Source organism: Pyrus communis, chromosome 2 (assembly GCF_963583255.1).
Source record: "Pyrus communis chromosome 2, drPyrComm1.1, whole genome shotgun sequence".
Lineage (NCBI taxonomy): Eukaryota > Viridiplantae > Streptophyta > Magnoliopsida > Rosales > Rosaceae > Pyrus > Pyrus communis.
In genome coordinates, this window is record NC_084804.1 from 7,922,856 (window position 1) to 7,946,076 (window position 23,221).

The following is a 23,221-nucleotide window of genomic DNA, read 5'->3' on the forward strand; positions in this document are numbered from 1 at the left end:
TTTTGTGTAGGACGATGACAAGGGCTTATAAGTAAAATATGCCTCTAAATTTAGTACGTGTTGAGTGGAACGAAAGCAAAGAAATTGGAGGGAATTGAAGAGTGCTAATTTGGGAAGTAAGTGCTTACATGCAAGCTTACTTTTTTCACAAACAGTGCGAATTTTGTTTTGGAAGATGTGAACATAAAACTGGAAAATCTCTCAGGTCGGTTTTGGAGAAGGCATGGCTTTCTACTGGGAGAAGAAGAAAGAACTGCAAGAGAGGCAGCTGATGGCAGTCACCTGAAGGGTGGTTTGTTGTTAACTTTCATGGGATTGGAGTGAAGGGTGTGAAGGCTAGGAGAAGGGAGCTGAAACTTCACTTCATATATAGAAGAAACCTTTGGGGATATAACCTTTTTTTAGAAAAATGATATATGCACATTTTGTTTCTTTCTTTGCACATCTCTACATATTTTTATTCTTTGATTATCTTTTATTTTATTTGATTTATGGACGAAAAATAAAGAGAGATGCATATTCAAAGAAAATGAATGTGTGAAAATCGTTAAAAGGTAGTGCCCAAAATAGCTAAAGGGGCTTGCGTTTGTTTTGGATGATCTCTTTAATGTGCACTGTTTTTATCTTTTGCAAATTGGTTTCTTTTGTATTCCTTTTCCTGAGCGGTGATTCTGATGGATGCATCAGTCAAATTGGTGGTTTTGTCAAAGCCGAGGTTCCTGAGACATGTGCAATTTCGAGAGAGAGAGAGAGAGAGGAAAAGTGCAAGGCAACAGAAGTCGGAACCTTAGCATTAAAACCGGTCATCGTTTATAGCAAGATTCTAAAAAACGCTAAGCGCCAGTTAAGCGGCGGGCTGGAGCCTAGCGCTTAGGAGTCTAGACGGATGTCTAGGCGGACTAAGCGGATTTAAGTAAATTAATTATATTTTGTGTAAATAAGTGTCTGTTTATACATAAAATATATATGATTTTATCATAAACTACAAAATAGAATGATATATGTATTATGAAGTATTGAAACGTAATGAAAACATGGGGAACAAACATTTAGTGTGTCCTCATTTAAGTATTCAACAAGTCTCTTACAATTTATTGAAAAAAAATTAAATGCATAATGAAAGTTATCTATTTTCTGTCTAAGTGAGTCGCAACGTATGCGGGTGCCTAGGCGGTTTTGGACGGGCGCCTCAGCAGGTCTAAACGCTCTTTCTTAATTTTCAATCGCCTAATCATTAAATGGGACGGTGGCTAGCCGTCTAGCGCCTAGGCGGGCCTAGGGAACGTTAGTCTAGAATTTTTAGACCAGTGGTTCACAGTACAAGTACGACATCCTCAAAGTGAATGCAACCAAATCAACTTTCCACGAGTTGGAAACCTCTAAGCCTAAGGGATCGGACAAGCATGCACCATGAAGAATGATTTGTATGTGTAGCGGTAACAGTAAGCAGATGAGTAGGATTCTCTTCTTTTTTATTTTCATCTCATTTCCTCTTTTCCTTTCAGACGTTGTTTTTTTTGTCTCATTGTCTCTATAAAAAATCAATGCAAGATGTTGACGTGACTTAACCGTAATCGTTCAAGTATGAGGAGAGGTAAGGAGAGAGAGATTAGAAGGGAAAAGAATCTTTGTTCCTATGGATAAACACTGAAAAGTAAACATGTTAAAGAGAATTAATTTAGCAGAGATTGAATCGTGTAAGAAAAAAGTATATCACCAGGTATTAGATGCGTTTGGAGATGAAATTTAATTTTATAATGAGATTTATAATCACATATTGTCATAGTCTTTTAGTTAGAAACATAAGATGAAACTTGAGAATTTAGGTTTCATATTTTGGAGTTTAAAATCTAATATAAAGGATTTGGCTACAGTATATACATATATTTAAAACAATCATCATCTTAACGGTCATATATTTATTGTATTAAATATATGTAAGCACCGTAAAGTCTCATATTATATCACATTCAACAGTTGTATTTGTGAAATTTAAGCTCCCGATCCTCCTTAAACATAGGAGAACGTTAATCAACACATGAGACATAGACAACCAAACTTCAACCTACAAACAACTCAAACCCTAGTTGACCCGAAACCATTATCGTTTACTTCCGCCTTGAACTTCAAACCCGAATCCACCAAAATGATAGATTCAACTCCCTTCCTGAACCATAGACCTCGAACGTACAATCTAGGAGTCTAGAACCTTTAGCTAGACCGGGTTAAAGGAAAAAGTGCACACATGCAGGAGAGATTTTTCAGTGTGATCGACATACGAAGTGGTACATCATGTGTTACTATATAAATGGTGGGATTTGTGTGTTAAAAAGTTAATAACTTAAAAAATAAAATTTCCCACCACTTACCTAAAAACACGTAGTGTACCACTCGTATTCCCGTTACAATGAAAAATTTCTCCACATGTAGATCCTCAAATCGCATAATAAAAGATATATGAACAACTCAAAGTAAGAAATACATTGATGCATACAAACTTTTCTCTTATCTGAAGTGTCAATTTGAATTTTGACAAAAAAAAAGTGTCAATTTGAATCTTGATTTAGTTGATATCGAACCCTTAAGTTCATGAAACACACCCATCTTTCGGACAGAAACACTGAACCGCAATTTCTTTACACCGAACCCAAACTGTACATTTCTGACCATGTGACAAACTCAAATCTCACACCATGTCCATATATGCATATGGATTACACATGCATCTCTTCTGAATGTCATCATACTGATATGTTACTAAAACAACAAGAACCTAAAAAAAATCTACGACTTTAACTAAACTCATCACATTTGAAACTTCTTGATGTAATTCGCCTAAATGACTTATCTAATTGTAGTTGTACACTACGACTACATTAAGGACCACTATATTCAACGAAAACAAGCTTATTGTAAGGAACATAATTGAGTACGTAATTCTTTTAACAGTATTTGGGTAAGTTGGTATTATCATACTGTTCACTTGGTGGCAAAGACATCATGCAACCCTAAACGCAGGTGGTGTATGACACAAAGACTTTGTCAGATCATATGTCCAATCCAATCTCATTGATGGGTTTTGTTGCAGTAGTCGTACACATCGGCGTGAACAACGAAATACTTTATTTCGAAGACCCTTGAGGCTTCACAAATTTGCTTCAAATTATATATAATTATAATAATTATAATTTAATATTAATTGCACTTACAGTAAAGAAGCTGTGTAATCTGCTCCTTCTAACGATTCCCTTCTCCTTTCTTTGAGTCATAATATTCTCTTTCCGTAGCCCTTCGGCTTTTGCTTGGTTTTGTTAAGAGAAGCAAATCTGAGTCAGAACAATCACCATGTCTTGTTTACGTCAATCTGTATAGTATTATCATTTGTCTCAGAATTAATGCTTCAAAGATGGAAAAAGTTGGGTCGCTCATATTTGGAAATTTATTTCTTCCCTCAAGAAACTTCCATATTTAGAAAAAGGCTAACTCCTCTATTTGGCAATTGTGTTTTCCCTTCAAGCAACCCAGCAGGTCAGTACAGTACTACTCATCTCTCTCTCTCTCTCTCTCTCTCTCTCTCATGTCAATGTTTCTTCCTTTAGCTAGCTAGCTAGCTAGTTTGGTCTCGGTTCCTCATTTGTATCTGGTTTGGTTTGGCACTTTGACTTGCCCAAAATTTCATGGAGCTTCTTTTAACTTTTACTTTATTTATGGGAGGGAGATATCAAAACACAATTATCTTCAAGAAATCTACGCTAAATAAGTATCCATTTATAATGTTCCTTCTTTCCAAAATTAAAGTATAATTAGGGTTTCTTCCTTGAGCTAGCTAGCTAGTGGAGTAGTCAGTCGTTTAGAGAGGTTCTAAACCAAAATTAAAGTATAATTAGTGTTTCTTTCAATATTGAATGTGATTAAGAAAAAAATCAGTGATAAAAACAATCATCCAATAGTTTTATTTATTTTTAGTAAGCTTTCAAAAGTTGATTAATTACCGAGTCAGATTGCAGAACTCATGTCCAATCTTCTTGTAGTGATGGTTCTGTGGGAGAGTTGGTTCACATCCATCCATGTCATCTGCTGCTGAAGGTTTCTAGGCTCTTGATGAATGGTATGCTTATTAGTTCGTTAAATCAGTTTTCACTTCATATGACACAAAGTCAAAACTAAAGAAACAGAAATATCATGATAAACCCTTTTTAGTCAGCAAATACATAAATTAATGAATACACTCCAATGCAACTTTTGTTTAGAGCAGATGAGTCAGATTTGAAATTACACTACATTTATTTATTTATAATGGCTTTTGATGAAAGCTATATCTTATATCTTCATGGATGGATTTAGTACTAGTTTGGTACTGCTTAAATTTTTTAAAAGGCGGCTATAAAAAAAAATTGGGATCTTTCCAGCGTTTGGTAACATCTTATAATCAGCTTTTTTTTTCATAGTTTTGGATGAAAAAAAAGCTAAAAGTTTAAAGCAGCAAAAGTCAGCTTTGAAAAAACCAGCTTTTCAGCTTATGCGCAAACCTCTTTTCCAAGAGACGCTGAGCCTTTAATGAAACTTTCCCGTACCCAAAATGACCTTAAGCATTAAATAATTTACAATCATACAACATGCTTTTATCATCTTCCATTATTTTCGATGAGCTGTTTTGGAATCAGTCAGAGTCAAGGCGGTGATGTAGTGGGCAAGATTACACCAACCCTCTTTGTCCACGATTACGCCAGATGCCTTTCTCGATGATGATATCTCGTCTATCTCAGATGGTAATATCCCCACAACCCAATTGAACTAACAAAAAACCCAGATGGAATTACCAAAAATCCGAAGCTCAAAGACTCACCTTCCATGCTGAGACTGGATATTTTTTTGAAGTCGTTCAAGATTGTGAGGCCGTACTTCAAGACCTTGGAGTGGCAGACCTTGAGCTTTCAGACCAAGCAGAGCTATCCTATGCCCTTCTCCTCCATTATCGACCCGGTTTTGAGCCTACAATCTGACCCGCCAATGAACCATCCAACACGGAGGAATTTTTTTTTAGGATTTCAATTGAGAAAGAAAGAGATCACATGGAGCTAGGAAGATTGAGAAAGAAAATGTGAAATGGGAAGAAGGCAGAAATGACGACAAAGGGAAAGGAATGAGAGACATGTGAGAGAAAGAGAGTTTGAGAGGTGCTTCTGGAAAGATAACGGGCTGGTTCCCTCTTAATTATGATAATAAAACATAAAAAGATGGGGATTTTAAATAATAAACTAGTTCAAATTTTTATGTTAAAATAACCATTATTGTTGGAGATGCTTAAGATAAATTGATTAGTTATTGGAGTTTTTGTCATTTGGCTAGCTGAAATAGCAAAAAATTAGTAGTGAAGATCTTATCATATTTAGTTTAAAAGATTTTGATATTTTTAAGTAATTTGTGGTACTAATTAGTATTTAGAATATATTTAAATCAAGATATGAATATTTTAAAAACAGCAAAGTATGTTTAATAATTGATCTTTGTTTGTGTTGACCCAAAAAAACTATCAACCAATTAAATTAATAGCACATCTAGTACTATGCCCTTTTGGATACTTTACAAAATCACAGTTGTTTTACATAAAAATTTACCAAACACTATAACATTGCTTTTTTTGCCAAAAGTACTTTTACAACTATAGTTTACCAAACACATTACTGCTTTATTTCACAGCTGTTTATTTCCACAGCACAGTAGTAACAATTTTTTTTTTTTCCAAAGCACAGCAATATCAAACTAGCCCTTACTATGGTTAAAATTCATCTAGCTAGCTCTCTTTCCCTGACAATGGCAGGAGCAGGTGCAATATTTTGCCCTTTAGGCCTTGTAAGAGTTCAACTAGGCTCCAAAGACACAAGATACAACATTTTCAGCCATATGGGTTTAATAGAAAAGTTGAATTGAAGTTAGGAATTGAAATGAGATACATTGAATTGGCTTGTGTTACCTATCCTGCACTTGATCACTCACATGCCAATTGTCTCACGTTTCCTGACCTCAAGTTCATAAAGATTTTAGGGCAAGTTATAAGTTTTAGTTTCCATTTTTTGTTAGTAATACAGGAGAAATACAAGAGAGAAATAAGGAATGAGCAGAGGTGGAGGTCGGTAGGAGGTGTGAATGAAGGACAATGTAGGAAACAACAATTAGAAAAATACTCTCCTTTCGTTTATTTACTTCATGCGATCGTGCAAATTAAAGTGGTGAGATACTTTTGTTATACAATTGGTGAGATACTAATGTTATGAAATTAACAACTTAAAGAATAAAACTTTTCACCACTGACATAATAACACGTTATGTACCACACGTGTTTCTGACACAATGAAAATTTTCTCCTCTGTTGTCTTTTTTTCCTGTCCACGAATTATGGTTAGTGTTGCTAACTTGAAGGTCCTATAGATAGAAAAAAGTTATATACTTTCTTCACCCCTTATACAAGGCTCCAACTATAGTGTTTCGCTTTTTGGTTGTTGATTGGAGTTATTGATTATAGCGTCTTTGTCAAACGAGTTTCATTATGTACATATATTTTCATGAAGGTAGCCTAACTGCAGATATATAAGTTAGCTTCTTATAGAGTTGCATTATAGCTAGGCTTATGATTCGGTAGTCGTCAATCGTGAAGTTTGCGGCTTGTATATATACATGTCTAAGAGCTTTCTTTTTTTCCTTCATTTCTTGTTATTCTATTAATAAAAATTGGTAGAGGGGGACGAGCCAAGGGTTTCTTGATGCAACAATCTCTTCCCCTTCGAACAGGAGTAGGTATCGCTTGCACATGATTGTGGACGAGTAGCTAATATCGCTTGGTCTTTTATTTTCACCTAGAAAAAGAGTGGTGGGAGTGAACAGGAATAAATATACATGAAATAAGTAAAAACAATTATATATGAAAGGAAAGTTTTGTTTCCCACATTCTTCTTCATTTCTCCCTCCTTTCTCCATCTATCTACCCTTCTTAATTTCTCCCCATGTGCATTATCTCTTTCAGCCCTTTCTCATATTCTTACATATATTTTCTCTCTATCCCTATCACAACAAATGAAAACTAAACAAAAATATAAAGTGATTATTGAAAGGAACCTTAAATTTTTGTTGTTTATAACAAAATCAAATTTTCTTATATTTAAGATAATATATTAACCTAAACTGGTATTTCGTCAAAAGAAAAGGGTGGATTAAATTCTCTCTCATAAAGAGTGACGAAGCAAAATGTGAATTGTTTATGAACTAAATATTCCAACAAGCACTTCTCTTGATTTTATACTAAATCCATCCCTTTTAGTATTATAGTTTCACTAAAAGTGGTAATATGATATTTCATTTGTTTTCTATAGAAGAATATTTACCTTAGAGTAAAGCTAAGTAGACTAATTTTCTAAATCAAATTTGTAAACTATAGATGTGTTATCAATAAAAATAAACACGTTAAACAAAAGTTAAGTAATTATCCAATCATTAATAACCACGTTATATAATTTACTAAATTCGATGTAAATAATTGGTCTCTTTATCATTACACTTTATCTTATTTGTTACTTATTCATTACGATCTTATATATATGTTCCGGCAGGCTAATTGGTACAATAATGGAGCATGTAATTCCAAATTAATGGGCCTACTTTCGACCTATTTTCTTGTCAACAAGTGATGAATTGAAGCATCCTGCTGTGAGTATTTTACGATTCCAAAGTATTCGTTCCGATTATATATTATTTAAGGTCCTATATATATATGGATCAAAATTCACAAGAAAAGATAACACCACCAAACAAAACCATAGAGCAAAACAATCACCATGGCCAAATCTCATATAGTCTTCATCTCAACTCCTGGAATCGGAAACCTTGTTCCACTCGTCGAGTTTGCTCAGCTCCTTGTCAATCATGACCGTCGTTTACACGCCACCATCCTCATCATCACCATGTCCCAAAGGCCCATCGTCAACGCTTACATCCAATCCCGTGTTGCCACGTCAACTAGCATCACCTTCCTCCCCCTGCCTCCGGTGGACCCGCCCTCGCCGGACCAGTACAGGTCCACCATGGGCTACATATCCCTACTCATACAAAACCACAAACGCCACGTAAAGAATGCAATCACCAAACTCATGTCATCCGACTCGGCCGAGTCAAAATCATCTAACTCGGACCAGGTTGTAGGGTTTTTTGTTGACATGTTTTGTACTTCCATGATTGACGTTGCTAACGAACTTGGCATTCCTTGTTACCTGTATTTTGCTTCCCCAGCAACTTTTCTGAGCTTTATGCTCCACTTACCATTCTTGGATGCCCAAAACCCCGCTGAGTTCGTTGACTTGGGCACCGAGTTGAGCATACCGGGTTTTGTCAACTCGGTGCCACCACTCGTTTTGCCTACAGCCGTGTTGAATAAGAAGGGAGATGCATACTCGTGGTATCTATCCCATGCGCGAAGGTACACCGAAACAAAGGGTATTGTTGTGAATACCTTTAGAGAATTGGAATCGCATGCACTTGACTCGTTGGATACAAGTCAAGTGCCACAGGTTTACCCAATTGGGCTGGTTCTTGATCTTTATGAACCGACCCAAAAGCGGGATTTAAACCAATATGAAAGCGTCATCAGGTGGCTCGATGACCAGCCCTCATCATCGGTCATGTTGTTGTGCTTCGGAAGCATGGGGAGTCTCAGTGGACCTCAGGTGCGGGAGATAGCATATGGGCTTGAACGTGCCGGGGTCCGATTCCTATGGGTATTACGTGAGCCGCCCAAGTCCCAATTGGATCTCCCAAGCGACCACGCGAACGTGGAAGATGTGTTGCCCAATGGGTTCTTGGAGCGGACGCGTGAATTGGGCATGGTGTGTGGGTGGATCCCACAAGCGAAAATCTTGGCCCACCAATCGATCGGAGGGTTCATATCGCATTGTGGTTGGAACTCGATTTTGGAGAGCTTGTGGTACGGTGTACCAATTGCCACGTGGCCGATTTACGCGGAGCAACAAATGAATGCCTTTGAGATGGTGAAGGAATTGGGATTGGCAATTGAGGTTAGGTTGGATTATAGAGAGGGTAGTGATTTGGTGATGGGAGAGGAGGTGGATAGAAGCATAAAGCGGTTGATGAACGGTGGTGATGTGGTGAGAGGTAGGGTGAAGGAGATGAGAGAGAAGAGTAGGATTGCTTTGATGGAAAATGGGTCTTCACACCAAGCGCTCGGAGTTTTAATCAGAAACTTAGTGCCCAAGATATGATGCAAATAGCAATTCGTCCTCTTGTATTTTTTTTCGTTTTAAATAAATTTTTAATTACAAGTTGTCAATTTCTCTATTTATTGTTTTTTTTTTTCTTTAACAAATAATATTATCTATACTAACATCATCTCGAATAGAGAATGCTAAATGTCTAAAAGCCAAAAAATGACCTGATTTACCCAAAAAATCATTTTCAACCGATGACTAGACTATAATTCTATGGAGCTTACCAGACCATTATTTGGCCAAGAAGCATTTGTCTGACTAAATATAGCCTCCCTTTTAGCTCTTTTTTTTGCGCTCAACTTCTCAATTGCAATAATTGATTCAAATTTAACAGTCATATTTGAAAACATTCAACAGTAGTTTAATTAGATTAAACAATAAATTTAAAGTATAAACTTTAAAACTAATAAATTATTGAGAGGGCTATGTTTAGTCTCTTCGGTTGGAAATGGTATATGAATATGGTCTAACACTGTTCATTTAAAAATATTTTTTTACAGGGCTATTATTCTAGATATAAATTTAAAGTATAAACTTTAAAACTAATAAATTATTGAGAGAGCTATGTTTAGTCTCTTCGGTTGGAAATGGTATATGAATATGGTCTGACACTGTTCATTTAAAAATATTTTTTTGCAGGGCTATTATTCTAGATAGTTCTATGTTTAGCCTTTTCGGTTGGAGATGGCTTAAGGGGGAAGGGATGAGCTAAGCCTCACAATGGACTAACAATAATGTGATTCAAATTTTCATTTGGCGAGAATTGAACCTAAGATCTCTTACTTACAAGTGAAGAAGAATATGATTACACCATAGTATTAATTAATCTCATATGCAACCAGAACCCAATGGTTTTAGTAATAAGTACAAGGCCGCGAGATTTATTTCTTTGCACAAGGTCAATCAACATAGACAAGGTAACGGGATATCACAAGAAGAGAACTCTCGCCACTTACAAAAGGTTAAGCAAATAATAGGTTGCCTCATAAGAGAATGAGAAATTATTCATTATGATCAGAACACGAGTGGGATATCACGTGTTTCTATACAAGTGGTGGGAAATTTTATTTTTTAAGTTATTAAATTTTTAACACACATATGCCACCATTTGTGTAGTGACATGTGGTGTATCACCCCGTATTCCGGTCACACTGAAAAATCTCTCATAAGAGAATAAGCATACATTTTTCTTATTTTTAGTTAAGATCAAGTGTAGTATTTATTTTTATCAATTTAATATTTGATATGTGAGTCAATGATCTACACGATATTAAATTAAATTTTTTTTTTATGAAAGAGCCTACTACAATAACTTGCTATTGAAGCTATCACGCATCGTCACGTGTTGCACTGCTTAGGCCTGACACACCCAAACAAATCAAATTTTAATTTTAATTAGTTTTTTTTCCCAAGCTGTTAGGACTTTTTGTTGAAAAAACTAAACTAAAAGAAAATTCAACCATAACTTATAGAACTTCTGGTTAGAAGAACCTTGCCATTGTGGTAATTGTTTCCCGAAAGAGTTTAGGCCTAAAGGTGAGATTTTCTACTCATCTGTACGGTTTGTTTGATACGCACGATTAGATTGGAATGGAGAACTCTCAAGTTCAAAGGTATATTGAAGGTGAAAGTGAATGGTTTTTCATTTGGAAGGAAATAGAAAATGATTAGATACGAAGAAAATCATCCTTTCTAATCCCACCATTTCTTGAATGGATAAGTTTTCTTTATGAGCAATCTATCTTCGATTCTCTAGGTGGTACGGTGTACCTTATCTTTGGTGTTGTCAAAGAATTGAAAATATGCATACCTCCATGATATCTTTATGATCAACATGCAACAAACACCCCAAACGCCTACGATGAAACCAAGTATCATGCTGACATAGAACCACAACTTATCATAATTTCCATCTTCATTCTTGTCCACAACTTATCATCATTTCCATCTTCATTATTGTCTTTTGCATCCTTAGCTACAAAAGTGTCATCTCCATGGCACTTAGTGGAGAGGGGAACACCACATTGCGATGAACTTTCCATATAACGAGACGAAACATTGAACGTTTAAAGCTGATTTCCAGAATAATTTATTCCAGACAAGTTGTTGCAAAACAGGTTCAAGTGGGACAGAGATTTTAAATGACAAGCTTTGAGGAATCTATCCCAAGAGGTGGTGTGAGAGGTCGACAGTTTTGAGCCAACGCAAGTTTCTGACCTTGGAATGGATCTTTCTAGTCAATTGATTCATACACAAAGTCAAGTGCCAATAGAATCAGGCTACTTATTTCTTTAGGGATTTCACCTTGTAAATACTTTGATGAAAGATCAATGCTCTTTACAAGATTTAGAGTCGTGTTGTACACAAGTTCTTCTCGTTTTGGTGTCAATGTGGCTTGCTCAAGATAATCAGTAGAGTATGTATTTGAATCATTGACCAACGAAGTCAAATTACTTAAGCGTATAGGAATAGTACCTGAAAGGCTATTGTGACTAAGGTCGAGGATATAAAGGCTTTGAGGATTGCGCAGTTGCTAGGGAATATGTCCACTACAATAGTTGGGCTGTAATCATAATATATACAACATGGATTCATTTGATCCTCCTATCCATAAAGGTGTTTTCCCAAATAAATTGTTGTCTTCAAGATCAATACTCAACAAACTAGAACAATTTTGCGAGGAAGCAGGAATCTCACTACCAACATTGTTGTTGTTTAGTTTTAATACTTGCAGTGGACTTAATACCCCCAATGAACTGGAAATATTACTAGAGAGATTGTTGTGACCAACATCTACAAACAACATATAGATCCCCACATTCCATGCATGATAAAATTCTCCAGAAAATTAATTACTCCTTAGAGGCAAGAATCCCAAGTCTTGCATGCTGCAGATAAAAGGAAGAATAGTGTCATTCAAATGATTCTTAGAAAGATACAAATCTATCAAATTGGGCATCATCTGGTTAATATTCCAAGGAAAAGGTCCAAAAAATAGATTGCTTTCAAAATCAAGGGAAGATACATTACTGGACCACCAAAGTCGGAGTGGTTCCTCCAACTGATTATCACTTAAATCAATAGTCTTTAAATTTGGAAATTTCAAATGGGATGGAAAGTTTTCATGAAATTGGTTGTGAGACACGTCAAATGTTTTTAAGGATGACAATTTTCCAATGGATTATGGAATTGAGCCCCACAAATAGTTTTGTGTAGGACTTAAGAACTTTAACTTGCATAAATTTCCAATGCCCTTGGGATTGTGACCTTTTAGGTCTGTAGAAGATAAAAAAGGTATTTCAGAGATTTGAAGTTTGCAAATTCACTTGGAAAAGGACCACTGAAATTATTCCCGGACAGATCAAGCGTTATGAGGCTGGTAAGATTAAAAACCAACTGAGAAATTTAATACCATTATGCAACATATCAAGGATCAAAAGTGATGTCAAGTTAATCCTCTGTAGTGAGACTGGAAGGCTTTCAATTTGGCAAAAAGATAAATATAACGAAGGAAACATGTTAATATTATATGGTCAACTGACTTCTGTGTTGCGAAGGTCAACGGAATTGAGATTAATATATTACAGGGAAGAGAGGTGAGAAAGCCAATTCAAGTTTCCAAAAGATAAGTCATAATTCAACCCGAGATCAAGAAAATTTGGACTTGGCAGGTTACTAAGATTGTAATTTACAGGTTTGCAACTTGCAAGACTGCTGCCCGATGAGGTAGTCAAGTTCTTTACTCGCAAAGAGTCATTCCTCCTTGCATAAAAGTTCAGTCCGATGGTAAGTCATAGGTTACAAAAAATAATCAACTAGGATCAAGTTTTTTACTTACGTAGTTGAAGCAATAATGGAAGGGTGTATGACTTTATTGGTTGTATATACTGATGATTTTGGTATGAATATATGTTTGCTGGTCGAATTGTAATTGAGATTAGGAGAACGTTCCATGATGTATTATTGGGTTTGGAATACTCAAAGTATAACTTTCCACGATGTATTATTGTGTTTGAAACACGTCCTGACTAGAAAAAAAATGAAATCAAATGCCAAATGCCAACGCTGTCACACCATGAAATTGAAGGGAACGTGCAAGTGGGGAGGGGGACTAGACTGTCTTATTTGGCTTTCACTAATGGGGATTACAAGACATTTTCCATGGAATTTTTGGAATTCTGGTGAATCCGCGTAGGAGCAGATGATAATGATGCATGGATGAGATCGCTATCTGTGGAAAATAAATCATAACTGATGAAAGGGATTGGAAGAGAGAAGAAAGAGGCATTTTGCAATGCAAGTGAGGATGATTTATATGTGGCATTTTTGTTTATTTTTACTTATTTCTGATACTAGCAATATTCTAAACTAATTCATTGATAAAACCGAACACCATGCTAATATTAGTTACCATGTTTTTTTTTTTTTTTTTTTTTTTTTTGGTCAAATGATAGATTTGGTTATATTAGATGTTAGATTAGCGACCGACGGGGTTTGAACTCACGCCATCATGTAAGAGTTCAACACCTTTCCACCGTTGTGGTAAAGGGCCACTTGCAATGTTAGTTACCATGTTAAGGTGTGACCTTCACTACTAGAATTATGCCCATTACACACCATTTTTTGCCCACCCTTTGCAATTGGTGGTCATAGATATAAAGTTGCTACTCTTACTATTATTTGGTGGCTTTACAGTGAGATGCCACTGATATCAGTGGCCTAAAAAAATCAGCCACCAATATTGGTGTCTGTTAACTAACTTTATTTCTTAAAAATACTTTTTTGTGCATTTGTGATTAACTGGGCACCAATACAATTTATTGAACACCAATAAAACAAATAAAAAAAAACCATTAAACCTCTCTCCCCTTCACAAAAGTCCAACTCCTCCCCTTCATTCCCTCCGCTCGCTTCCCCTTTCATTCTTTCTCTCCTCCCTCCCGTATACTCTTCTCTTTCATGCAGCAGTGGCTCCATCCTCCCGTCACCAACGAGCGTCAAACTATACCTTCAAAATCCTCTTCCCTTCCTCTTTCCAACCCTCAAGTTAGTTTCTCCAAATTTGTAGCCGAATTTTCTCAATTTCAGATCTAAGAAACGGTGACCATAGGTATTCCGGCCAATTTCCAGCAAAGTCTGCCTGAATTGGACCTCAACCAAGAGGTAAAAATGATCCTCTCCTCATGGGTGTTCCCTAGTGTAAGTGATTTTTTTTGGATCAATTCTAGATTTCAAATTTTAATTCCATTTTCTGTATGCATGTTGAAGATTGGGGACAAGGAAGGTGAATCAAGGTTGTTTCCAACCTGGGCTGAGAAGAATGGAAGCCTTGGAAGGTTGTGGGTGAAACTAAGGTGAAGAGGGTTCTTCTAAAAAAATTAAGGTGAACATGGTAATTTTCTCCTTAACCACAACTATCACATTTTATCTCTTGCTTGGAATTTTTTTTTAAATTCCCAGGATCTGCAGTTGCAATATTTTTGATGGACAAATTAAAAAAGAAGCAACTGCTTTTATAAAGCTTTTGTAGTCTCAAGCACGGTAAATATATCATATATACTAAAACCCGTAGGGTTGGTACTGTGGATGACCAGTGTTGTTCCAATTTTACCCTTCAGTTGTTCTTTAAGTCTTACTGTTTTTGTCAATTACACAGTAAAATGACGGTTTTGACCCTGGATTGCCAATAGAAGTCTCTCGACTCCCTCAGAAACGAAATCCAAAAAGGAAAAACTGTGCTCTGCAACACGATTGACGATTTCGATTCCGCTTTGTGGATGCCTCTGGAACTCTCCAGTCCTGCGTCCGTTCATCATATCGCTGGACCTTCCACTTCCAGTGCATCTTCATGGTTTTTTCATCCGTTCCCTCTCTCTCTTTCTCAAATTTCTGCTTCCGCCGTTCTCAAACTCGCCTCTCTCACTCTTAAGCGTTCAGTCTCTCTCGCTCTCAAACGTTGCCGATCTGTCGAAACCCATATTCCTTTCCTCAAAATCCAAGGTACGGACTTCATGCAGCACTAAGTTTTTGGGATTATTTTTTATATTTTAGTTTTGGATTCGTAATTTTTTGCTCGGTAGATGAGAAAATGTGATTCCGTGTTTTAGTTTTGGTGTTTTTGTGATTTTGGGTTCGTAGGTGTTTCAAATTTTGGATGTTTGTTTGTAGGTTGCAAAACCCTTTGTTCTCAACGTAAGTAATTTAAAATTCTGGGATTGTTCTATTGAAAGTTTCAATTTATAGTTTAGTTTAGTTTTTTTATAATCAAAGTTGAGTTGGTATTTTGTTTGTGTTTGATTATATTGAAATCGGAGTTTCAGAGGACTTCTGTTTGGGTTTGATATTTTCCCACGATGTATAAAATGAGGGAGGGCAAAGCATTTAATGCACCAGATTATATTGGTTGTTTTTGTTATTTCATGCTACGTATTGTAATTGGGAGATTAATCTGTTAATTTGTGTTTATGTAGAAATTGGAAGAAGCAAAGAACATGTATGCTTTTAGCACCACCACCTACACTGGATTCCAATGAACTATATCCGAAGAAGCATCTGAAAAATTCAAAGGTATGCATAGTAGTCAGTTGCATTTGCGTTTTGCAGCTCATGGAATGCTTTTTGCAAGCTTAGATTCAGCTCATGAAAGTTCTTATTGCTGTGGTTGTGTTGTGGTTGCAGCTTATGGAATGATTTTAAAAAAATCAGGCCATAATCAGTTTGTACAGGAATACCAAGAAATCAGGGATTAGGATTAATCTCCCTGTTAACATGTGGCCAGTAACATGTCTAGGGCAAGCTTTGAATGCACCTGATGACTTGCCTAAGAATGTCACACGGACTTTGAATCAGGGCTCAATTCCCATGAGCATGGATTTTCATCCTTCACAGCAGACTCTACTTCTTGGGTTGTATTTTTTAAGTAGCTACTTATATTTATTTGTATACCTTTGGCTCTACAGTTTTTCCCTAGATGCTTGCTGCTCATAATTGACTGTTGATTGTTCTCTGTATATGCTTCAGTTGGTACCAATGTGGGGGACATAGGGCTGTGGGAAGTTGGATCTAGGAAGATCCTCTGCATGGTAGTTAATAGATACTTTTCTATTTGAAAGTTCTTATTGTTGTGGTTGCTGTGTATTTACTTAGATTAATTATAAATTAGAGGTGGTTAAAAATTCGAAATTTTATTGATGCATGTTTTCTTCTTTCTTCCCAGCTATCAATTTGTTGTCTGAGGAGAATTTGAATAGATCAGATAGTACATGAAGAAAATGATTTTGGTAACGAAGAAGAAAGAAGAGTGAAGTAATGAGATATGAAGTGAACTTTGCCGCTAAGATTAAAATAGAGATTGTAGTGAGCAAAGTCTAGGTATGAAGAGTCTGAGTTACATAATTGTTAATGGCTTTGAACCTTTCTAATTTTGTAAACCGTTAATACTATCTTAAAATTTAAATTATGAATCCTTATAATTGAAATGTCAATGATTTGAAGCTCATGACTGAATTATTACAGTTCTGTAAGATTTATTGATTACCTTTTTTCGAACTATCTCTCGCAGCGGAATCACCGCCACCAACAGCTATGGCTACACAGTTCATCGTCATCCGGTATTCCTCCAAAATTCCACTATCTCTCTTTGTTCTCTCCTACTCAGTGCGTCTCTATTCTTCCAGGTCCACCAATATCTATATCCCAAATGACTCTTTATATGTATCTATTTGTTAGAGAAGGCTTTTGCCTTTTGGGTTCAATTTTATCTGCTGTCTGCATTGGATTTGATGTCTTCTTGGTCCCTATTTTTTTTTATCCAGCAATCGAGCTTGCATTATGACTTAAGAAATTAGCAAATGAAAGCTGCTTCACTTACACACTGTAAAACATTCATTGTTATTGTATGATGTCTTTTTAATATAAGATGATTAGGCTTAGGTGATTATATTTTGTACCATCAATTGGTTCGTGTTGTGAATTAACAGTCTTACTATACTATGTTCATCCTTGAATTTACGACTAACAGGTTGCTGAGAAGAACAAAGATGTGCAATTAATAGATTTTGTTGAAATCAAGTTTTTAGCTGAGCAGGTCAGTCTTGATCTCTTCCCTTATTTTTCATCAGGTTGGAAAGGTTCTACAGGGACGCTTGCATGATTTTTGATGTTCTGCTTTTACCTTTTTAGGTGGAAGCCTATCAAGAAAATATCTGAATATTTTGCTCAACTAAGGACACTTCACAAAGGGCACGGTAAGAACCCGTAATTCAATTTCATTGTCATCTTTATCACACGTTTAATGTTCATCTTTTGAATATAACATTACTTATCTTTTGTGAAAATTCCCCAGAGAGTTAGAAACAAGGATATGATGCAAATCTGAATGTAGGCTGTTTTGGTATGTGTGTGTACGTATAGGTGTGTTATATTGATATGACATGCTGCCTAATTTATCTATTTTTGGATTGCTAGATCAAAGAAGGAAGTTCAATTTATCAAGGATCAAGGTTTGGACTGCTAGACAGCGCGTCGCCTTCGGTTTGAGGTATGGAATTAGTCTCGTGCTTGCAATCTGGCCGCTTACGTGTTTAAATTTCTGGTTTATCAATATGCTCAAGATTTGGTTAGCAGGTAGTTATGCAAACAAATTAAAGTTCCTTTAAGCATATGGTTGGTAGTCTTGGTGCCCTCCAGATTTGTGTAAAAATCTAGCTGCAAGTAAAACTTCAGTAACAATGTGTTTTTGTATTTCTTTCTAGCGATCAGCTCTTTGTGCTCGAAATTTGGCGATCAGGACTTGCCTTTGATTTTTTTTTAGTGCAGCAGAGTTTTGCATCGATTTTTTCTTCTTCTTCCAGATTTCTGTTCCTTTTTTTTTTTTTTTTATATATATATTATTTTGGGATATGTGAATGTAATTTTTTGAGTATTTCTTTGCTTCAATTCTCTCTAATTTTTTGATGTTTAGTTTGAACTCCCATCGCAGCATCATCATCATCATCTGCTCTTGCTGCTGCTGCCTTTGACTGGTATTTCCCTATTTGCTGCCCAAACAACAGTCCTCTCAGATACTACTTGCTCTTAGATACTACTTGCTTGGAGTACCATATACCTATATAGTAGTTTGAAAGCTGACTTGGTTTGAAGAAACCTAGCTCAAACATCCCACCTGGAGAGACAATGGTTTGATCGCCAAAGAGAGATTGGCATGACATGATTAAGCTCTTTGGAAACAGAGTCTTCAAACACTTTTCAAAGTTTGAGTCCCAACATTTGTTCAAAATTGTATTAAAGATCAGTTATGCAAATTTGTAGTATATTCTTATATCAAAGCAAAAAAAAAAAAAAAAAAAAAAGGAAATATTCCTATTCAAATCCGGGTGCCCACACAGGGCATCCTCTTTTTTTAATATTATTTTGCAATTTTGCCACCGATGTGAATAAGGGTGGCACTGCAGGAAAGGCACCAATGAAATATTGGTAGTCATTGTTACAATAGAGTCCTCTACATAGGCCACACTCTCTAGTTTAGTGGGTGTTTGGTGGGCATAGAGGTTTGCCACCAATGTGAGTGGCAACACTTGACAATAGCCACTAAATGAAAAGGGTGGCTTATAGCCAAATTTCTAGTAGTGCTTTTTCACCTAAACTCGTTACTTTCTATAGATGACTGGATATGGTAGGATCTGAAAATTGTATAAAGTTGGTATTTTATGTGCATGAGGAAGTAAGATTTTTTTTCTTTGTTGTATATGTTTTTGCTCTTTCTGATTTACTCTTGTTTACAGCTTGTCGTTCAGTTTTTCTAAACTTCATTTAGAAGTAATGTTGGACCAACTTTTTCATGCTGTTAGTCCTTGTCCTGCTCAATTTTTTGTTCTGTCCGTCTATAACTTATGACTGTGAGTGCAGCTTGGAAGTGTACTATGTCTTCACTGATTAATATATATGCATTTCTTCATTTGACATGTTTGATCTCAATCTCATTTTGTGCATATTCTTTAGCAATGTTTAGAGGGTTTCATACATACAAGGATGAGACATCGCGTGGAATACTTGATTGAGGTTGTATTTTCCCTTTCCAGTATAATTTAAGCTATTTCTCTACAAGTGTAAAAGAAGAGAATATATACGTGCGCTTATCAACTTTATGAACAAAGTGTTATTTTGTTGTAGTGCAACATTGAATGCACAAACGTCGCATACATATCTGGTATTATGCGATTGATAAGTACAAACTAGAGTTTTTTATTAGTTGCAGATTAATACATAATTGAAAGCTAGAGTTCTTTTATTCAATACATAAGTTGCAAGTATCAAAAACCCAAAGTAGAAAGAAAAAACATCACATATATATAGTACAATCAAACTTCAAAAAACATTATTCAGAACCGAGCCACTTTCAATGCAATTACTAGTACTGCCTTATCTTTGATGTTGTCGAAGAATTGAAAACAGGCATACCTCTATGATGTCTTTGAGATCAATATGATGCAAATGCCCCAAAAGCCTACGATGAAGTCAAGTACCACGCTGACAGATAACCACAATATATCATTGTTACCATCTTCATTCTTGTCTTTTGCATCCTTAGCGGTAAAATTGTCATCTTCAGGGCACTTAGTTGAGAGAGGAACACCACGTAGCAATGGATTGTCCATATAAATGGACGAAAAATTGAGCGTTTGAAGTTGGTTTCCAGAAGGAATTCTTCCAGACAAGTTGTTGCAAGACAAATTCAAGTGGGACAAAGAGGTTAAAGATGACAAGCTTTGAGGAATTTGACCTGAAAGGTGGTTGTGTGAGAGATCAAGAGTTTCAAGCAAATGTAAGTTTCCGATCTTGGAGGGGATCTTTCCAGTCAATTGATTCTTGGACAAGTTCAACGTACCCAATAAAATGAGGCTGCTTATTTCTTCAGGGATTTCACCTTGTAAATTATTTGATGAAAGATCAATGCTCTTTACCAACATCAGAGTCTTGTTGTACACAAGTTCGCTTCCTTTTAGTGTTAGTGTGGCTTGCTCAATATAACCTGTAGAGTTTGTATTGGAATCGTCCACCAATGAACTCCAATTATTTAAACACATGGGAATAGTACCTGAAAGGTTGTTGTGACTGAGGTCAAGGATATGAAGGTGGTGAAGATTGCACAGTTGTAGGGAAATATGTCCACTGAAATAGTTGGATCGTAATCGTAGCATACACCACATGGATGAATTTGATCCTCCTATCCATAGAGGTATGTTGCCAGTTAACTTGTTGTCCCCAAGATCCATACTCTCTAAACTAGAACAATTCTGCAAGGAATCAGGTATTTCACCGCCAAAATTGTTGTTGTTGAGCTTTAATATTCGAAGTGAACTTAATACCCCCAATGAACTAGGAATATTACCAGAGAGATTGTTGTAACCAACATCTAGAAACACCATATTGCTCTCCACACTCCATGCACGAAAGAATTCCCCAGAAAATTGATTACTCCTCAGGGACAAGATTTTCAATTGCTCCATATTGCAAAGACTGGGAGGAATAGTGCCATTCAAATGATTCTCAGAAAGATACAGAGTTTTCAAATTAGGCATCATTTGGTTAATATTGGAGGGAATTGGTCCGGAAAATAGATTGCTTTCAAGATCAAGAGAAAAGACATTAGTGGACCACCAAAGTGGGAGTGGGCCCTCCAACTGATTATGACTCAAATCAATAGAATTTAAATTTGGAAATTTCAAATGCGATAGAAGGTTTCCACGAAATTGATTGTAAGACAAGTCAAGTTGGATGAGTTGGGAAGATATCTGCAACAACCATTCCTCTGGAATGGAATCCGAGATTCCATTACCACGAAGAATAACGTAAGACAATTTAGTTTGAGCTTGAAGCCATACCCAAAAACCGAGACTTACTTGACAGTTTATGATCTCAATTGTGTGGAGCTTGAAAGGAGGAATCCAATCATAAGCCACATTGAAAACGAGGGACATGGGTCGGTCTTTGTTTCCTACTTGCAGATCTTGTAATTTGGTAAGGTTTAGGAAATGGGCTTCTGTTAGAATACCATCCCATAAATTACCATACAGACGCAGAGAAAGTAGATGAGTGAGTTGTCCCATACTTTGTGGAATAGAACCTTTCATCGTATTAAAAGAGAGGTCCAAAGTTTTCAAAGATGACAAGTTTCCAATGGAATCTGGAATTGAGCCATTCATCTTATTATTAGAGATGTCCAATGTTTCCAAGGATGACAAGTTTCCGATGAAATCTGGAATTGAGCCCCACAAATAGTTTCCACAAAGGTTGAGATGCTGCAAGCTTTTTAATATTCCTAAGGAGGCCGGCATTTGGCTTTCCAGCTCACAATTAGACAAATCTAATGACTCTAATGGGTTATTAGAACAATTTGAGAAACTCCTCAAAAACTCTTCAACCCTCCCATCAATTTTGTTTCCAGAAAGACTTAAGACCTTTAGTTTGCACAAATTTCCAAAGACTTTGGGAACTTGTCCTTTTAAGCTTGTTTTAGATAAATCAAGGTATTCCAAAGATTTGAGACATGCAAGTTCATTTGGAAAAGGACCATTGAAATTATTCTCGGATAGATCAAGAGTTATGAGGCTGGTAAGATTAAAAAGTGATGTCAAGTTAATTCCCTGCAATGAGAGTGGAATGCTTTCAATGTGGCACGAAGACAAGTGTAACTCTAACAATGAACGAAGCATCGAAATATCATACGCCCAACTGACTCCAGTGCTGCTAAGGTCAATGTAATTGAGATTAAGGTATTCTAGAGAAGAGAGGTGAGAAAGCCAATTCAAATTTTTTGAAGATGAGAGTTGATTCCACCCAAGGTCAAGAAAGTTAAGGCTTGACAGGTTACCAAGAGAAAGGGGAATCTCTCCTCCAAATGACGCAAAGGAGAGATTGAGATATTGCAAACTTTTAAGCTCCCCAAAGAACTTAGGAATTTGACTGCTATGAAAAAAATTCTTGCTTAGGTCCAGGTAAGTTAAATGTTTCAAGCCCAACAGAGAAGCATTTATCTTACCTCCCAAGAGAGACTTCTGATAAGCTTCGTACTCCCACTGGTCATCAGAAATGGAATACGGATATGGATTCCGAAGGTCCATCTTCACGACATGACCAGTGTTGTTGTTGCATGAAATACCTCTCCATTGACAGCAATCACGGCCCACCCAAGAGGAAAGCCTACCAGAAGGATCAACAAGGTGTTGCTTAAAGATGAGAAGTGATTGTCTTTCTTCGTCGATGCATGAATTTGATTTCACACTGCTTGAAAGTTCATCACCGTCCAAACAGAAACAGAGTTTTGTAGTAGTCTGCATGTAGGAAGAGACCAAAAGCAATAGAAGTAAATAGCGAGCAATACCGAGGTGATAGTGGCTATGCATTATCACACACAATTTTCTTTTCTTTGCTTTGCTTTGCTCTGCTGGTGATGATGTTTAGCTCTAAATTAGTGCCACACCGCAATTTATAGGAATAGATCATAGATGTAGGCCGGGGAGTTGAAAACGACATTCGTCTGAGAGAGAAAAGAAAAAAGTGTAACTGAACTGAATGGCGGGTGTTCAATGGCGGGCGTTCGCAACCCCTTTTACAAGTCCATCGCCTACATCACACATGCTGTGAGTCTCAAACTGAATAGGACTGTTGTGTCATTATTTACAAATGGGTTTTCCATGAGATGGGAAATGAAAACTATTAGCCCCACAGAAGGTTTGTGAATAAGTGATTGTCTAATAATGAGCTAGGAATATCCATCTTTCTGCTAAACATGATGTATTGAACTCATAATTCATTAGATACGTTTTTTTTCTTTCTAAATATTGGAATTGTTATTAACATTCCAAAATCATCATTGTCACACTAGTCACTTTCTTATTTGTTGCTTACTAACGAGAGATACAGATATTTTTCTATGGAATTTCTGAATT

The 23,221-nt window shown here is 36.3% G+C and overlaps 3 protein-coding genes and 1 non-coding gene across 6 annotated transcripts; 3 read left to right on the forward strand and 1 right to left on the reverse strand.

Moving 5' to 3' along the window:
* Positions 1-7,625: 7,625 nt before the first annotated feature.
* LOC137726590 (UDP-glycosyltransferase 43-like) lies at positions 7,626-9,326 on the forward strand. Its single transcript, XM_068465525.1, has one exon. The coding sequence runs from the start codon at positions 7,830-7,832 to the stop codon at positions 9,264-9,266; it is 1,437 nt and encodes a 478-aa protein (XP_068321626.1). The 5' UTR covers positions 7,626-7,829; the 3' UTR covers positions 9,267-9,326.
* Positions 9,327-10,453: 1,127 nt separating this feature from the next.
* On the forward strand, positions 10,454-10,646 carry LOC137727163 (U2 spliceosomal RNA). The gene has a single exon (XR_011067736.1). It is a non-coding gene; the product is annotated as a U2 spliceosomal RNA (small nuclear RNA).
* Positions 10,647-14,932: 4,286 nt separating this feature from the next.
* Positions 14,933-17,591, forward strand: LOC137726654 (topless-related protein 1-like). 3 transcript variants are annotated; one of them, XR_011067654.1, is made up of 8 exons: positions 14,933-15,272; positions 15,743-15,839; positions 15,951-16,177; positions 16,293-16,354; positions 16,489-16,643; positions 16,834-16,948; positions 17,293-17,358; positions 17,454-17,583. XR_011067654.1 is itself a non-coding variant. In XM_068465593.1 (6 exons), the coding sequence occupies exons 3-6, from the start codon at positions 16,041-16,043 to the stop codon at positions 17,478-17,480; spliced, it is 345 nt and encodes a 114-aa protein (XP_068321694.1). In that variant the 5' UTR covers positions 14,935-15,272; positions 15,743-15,839; positions 15,951-16,040; the 3' UTR covers positions 17,481-17,591. The 3 variants fall into 3 exon arrangements, 1 of the variants encoding a protein (XP_068321694.1); XR_011067655.1 differs by lacking the exon at positions 16,489-16,643 and having other exon boundaries at positions 14,936-15,272; positions 17,454-17,577; XM_068465593.1 differs by lacking the exons at positions 16,293-16,354; positions 16,489-16,643 and having other exon boundaries at positions 14,935-15,272; positions 17,454-17,591.
* Positions 17,592-18,948: 1,357 nt separating this feature from the next.
* LOC137726708 (receptor-like protein EIX2) lies at positions 18,949-22,725 on the reverse strand. Its single transcript, XM_068465643.1, has one exon. It carries the CDS (start codon positions 22,673-22,675, stop codon positions 19,733-19,735), a length of 2,943 nt encoding a protein of 980 aa, XP_068321744.1. The 5' UTR covers positions 22,676-22,725; the 3' UTR covers positions 18,949-19,732.
* Between the last annotated feature and the right edge of the window lie 496 nt (positions 22,726-23,221).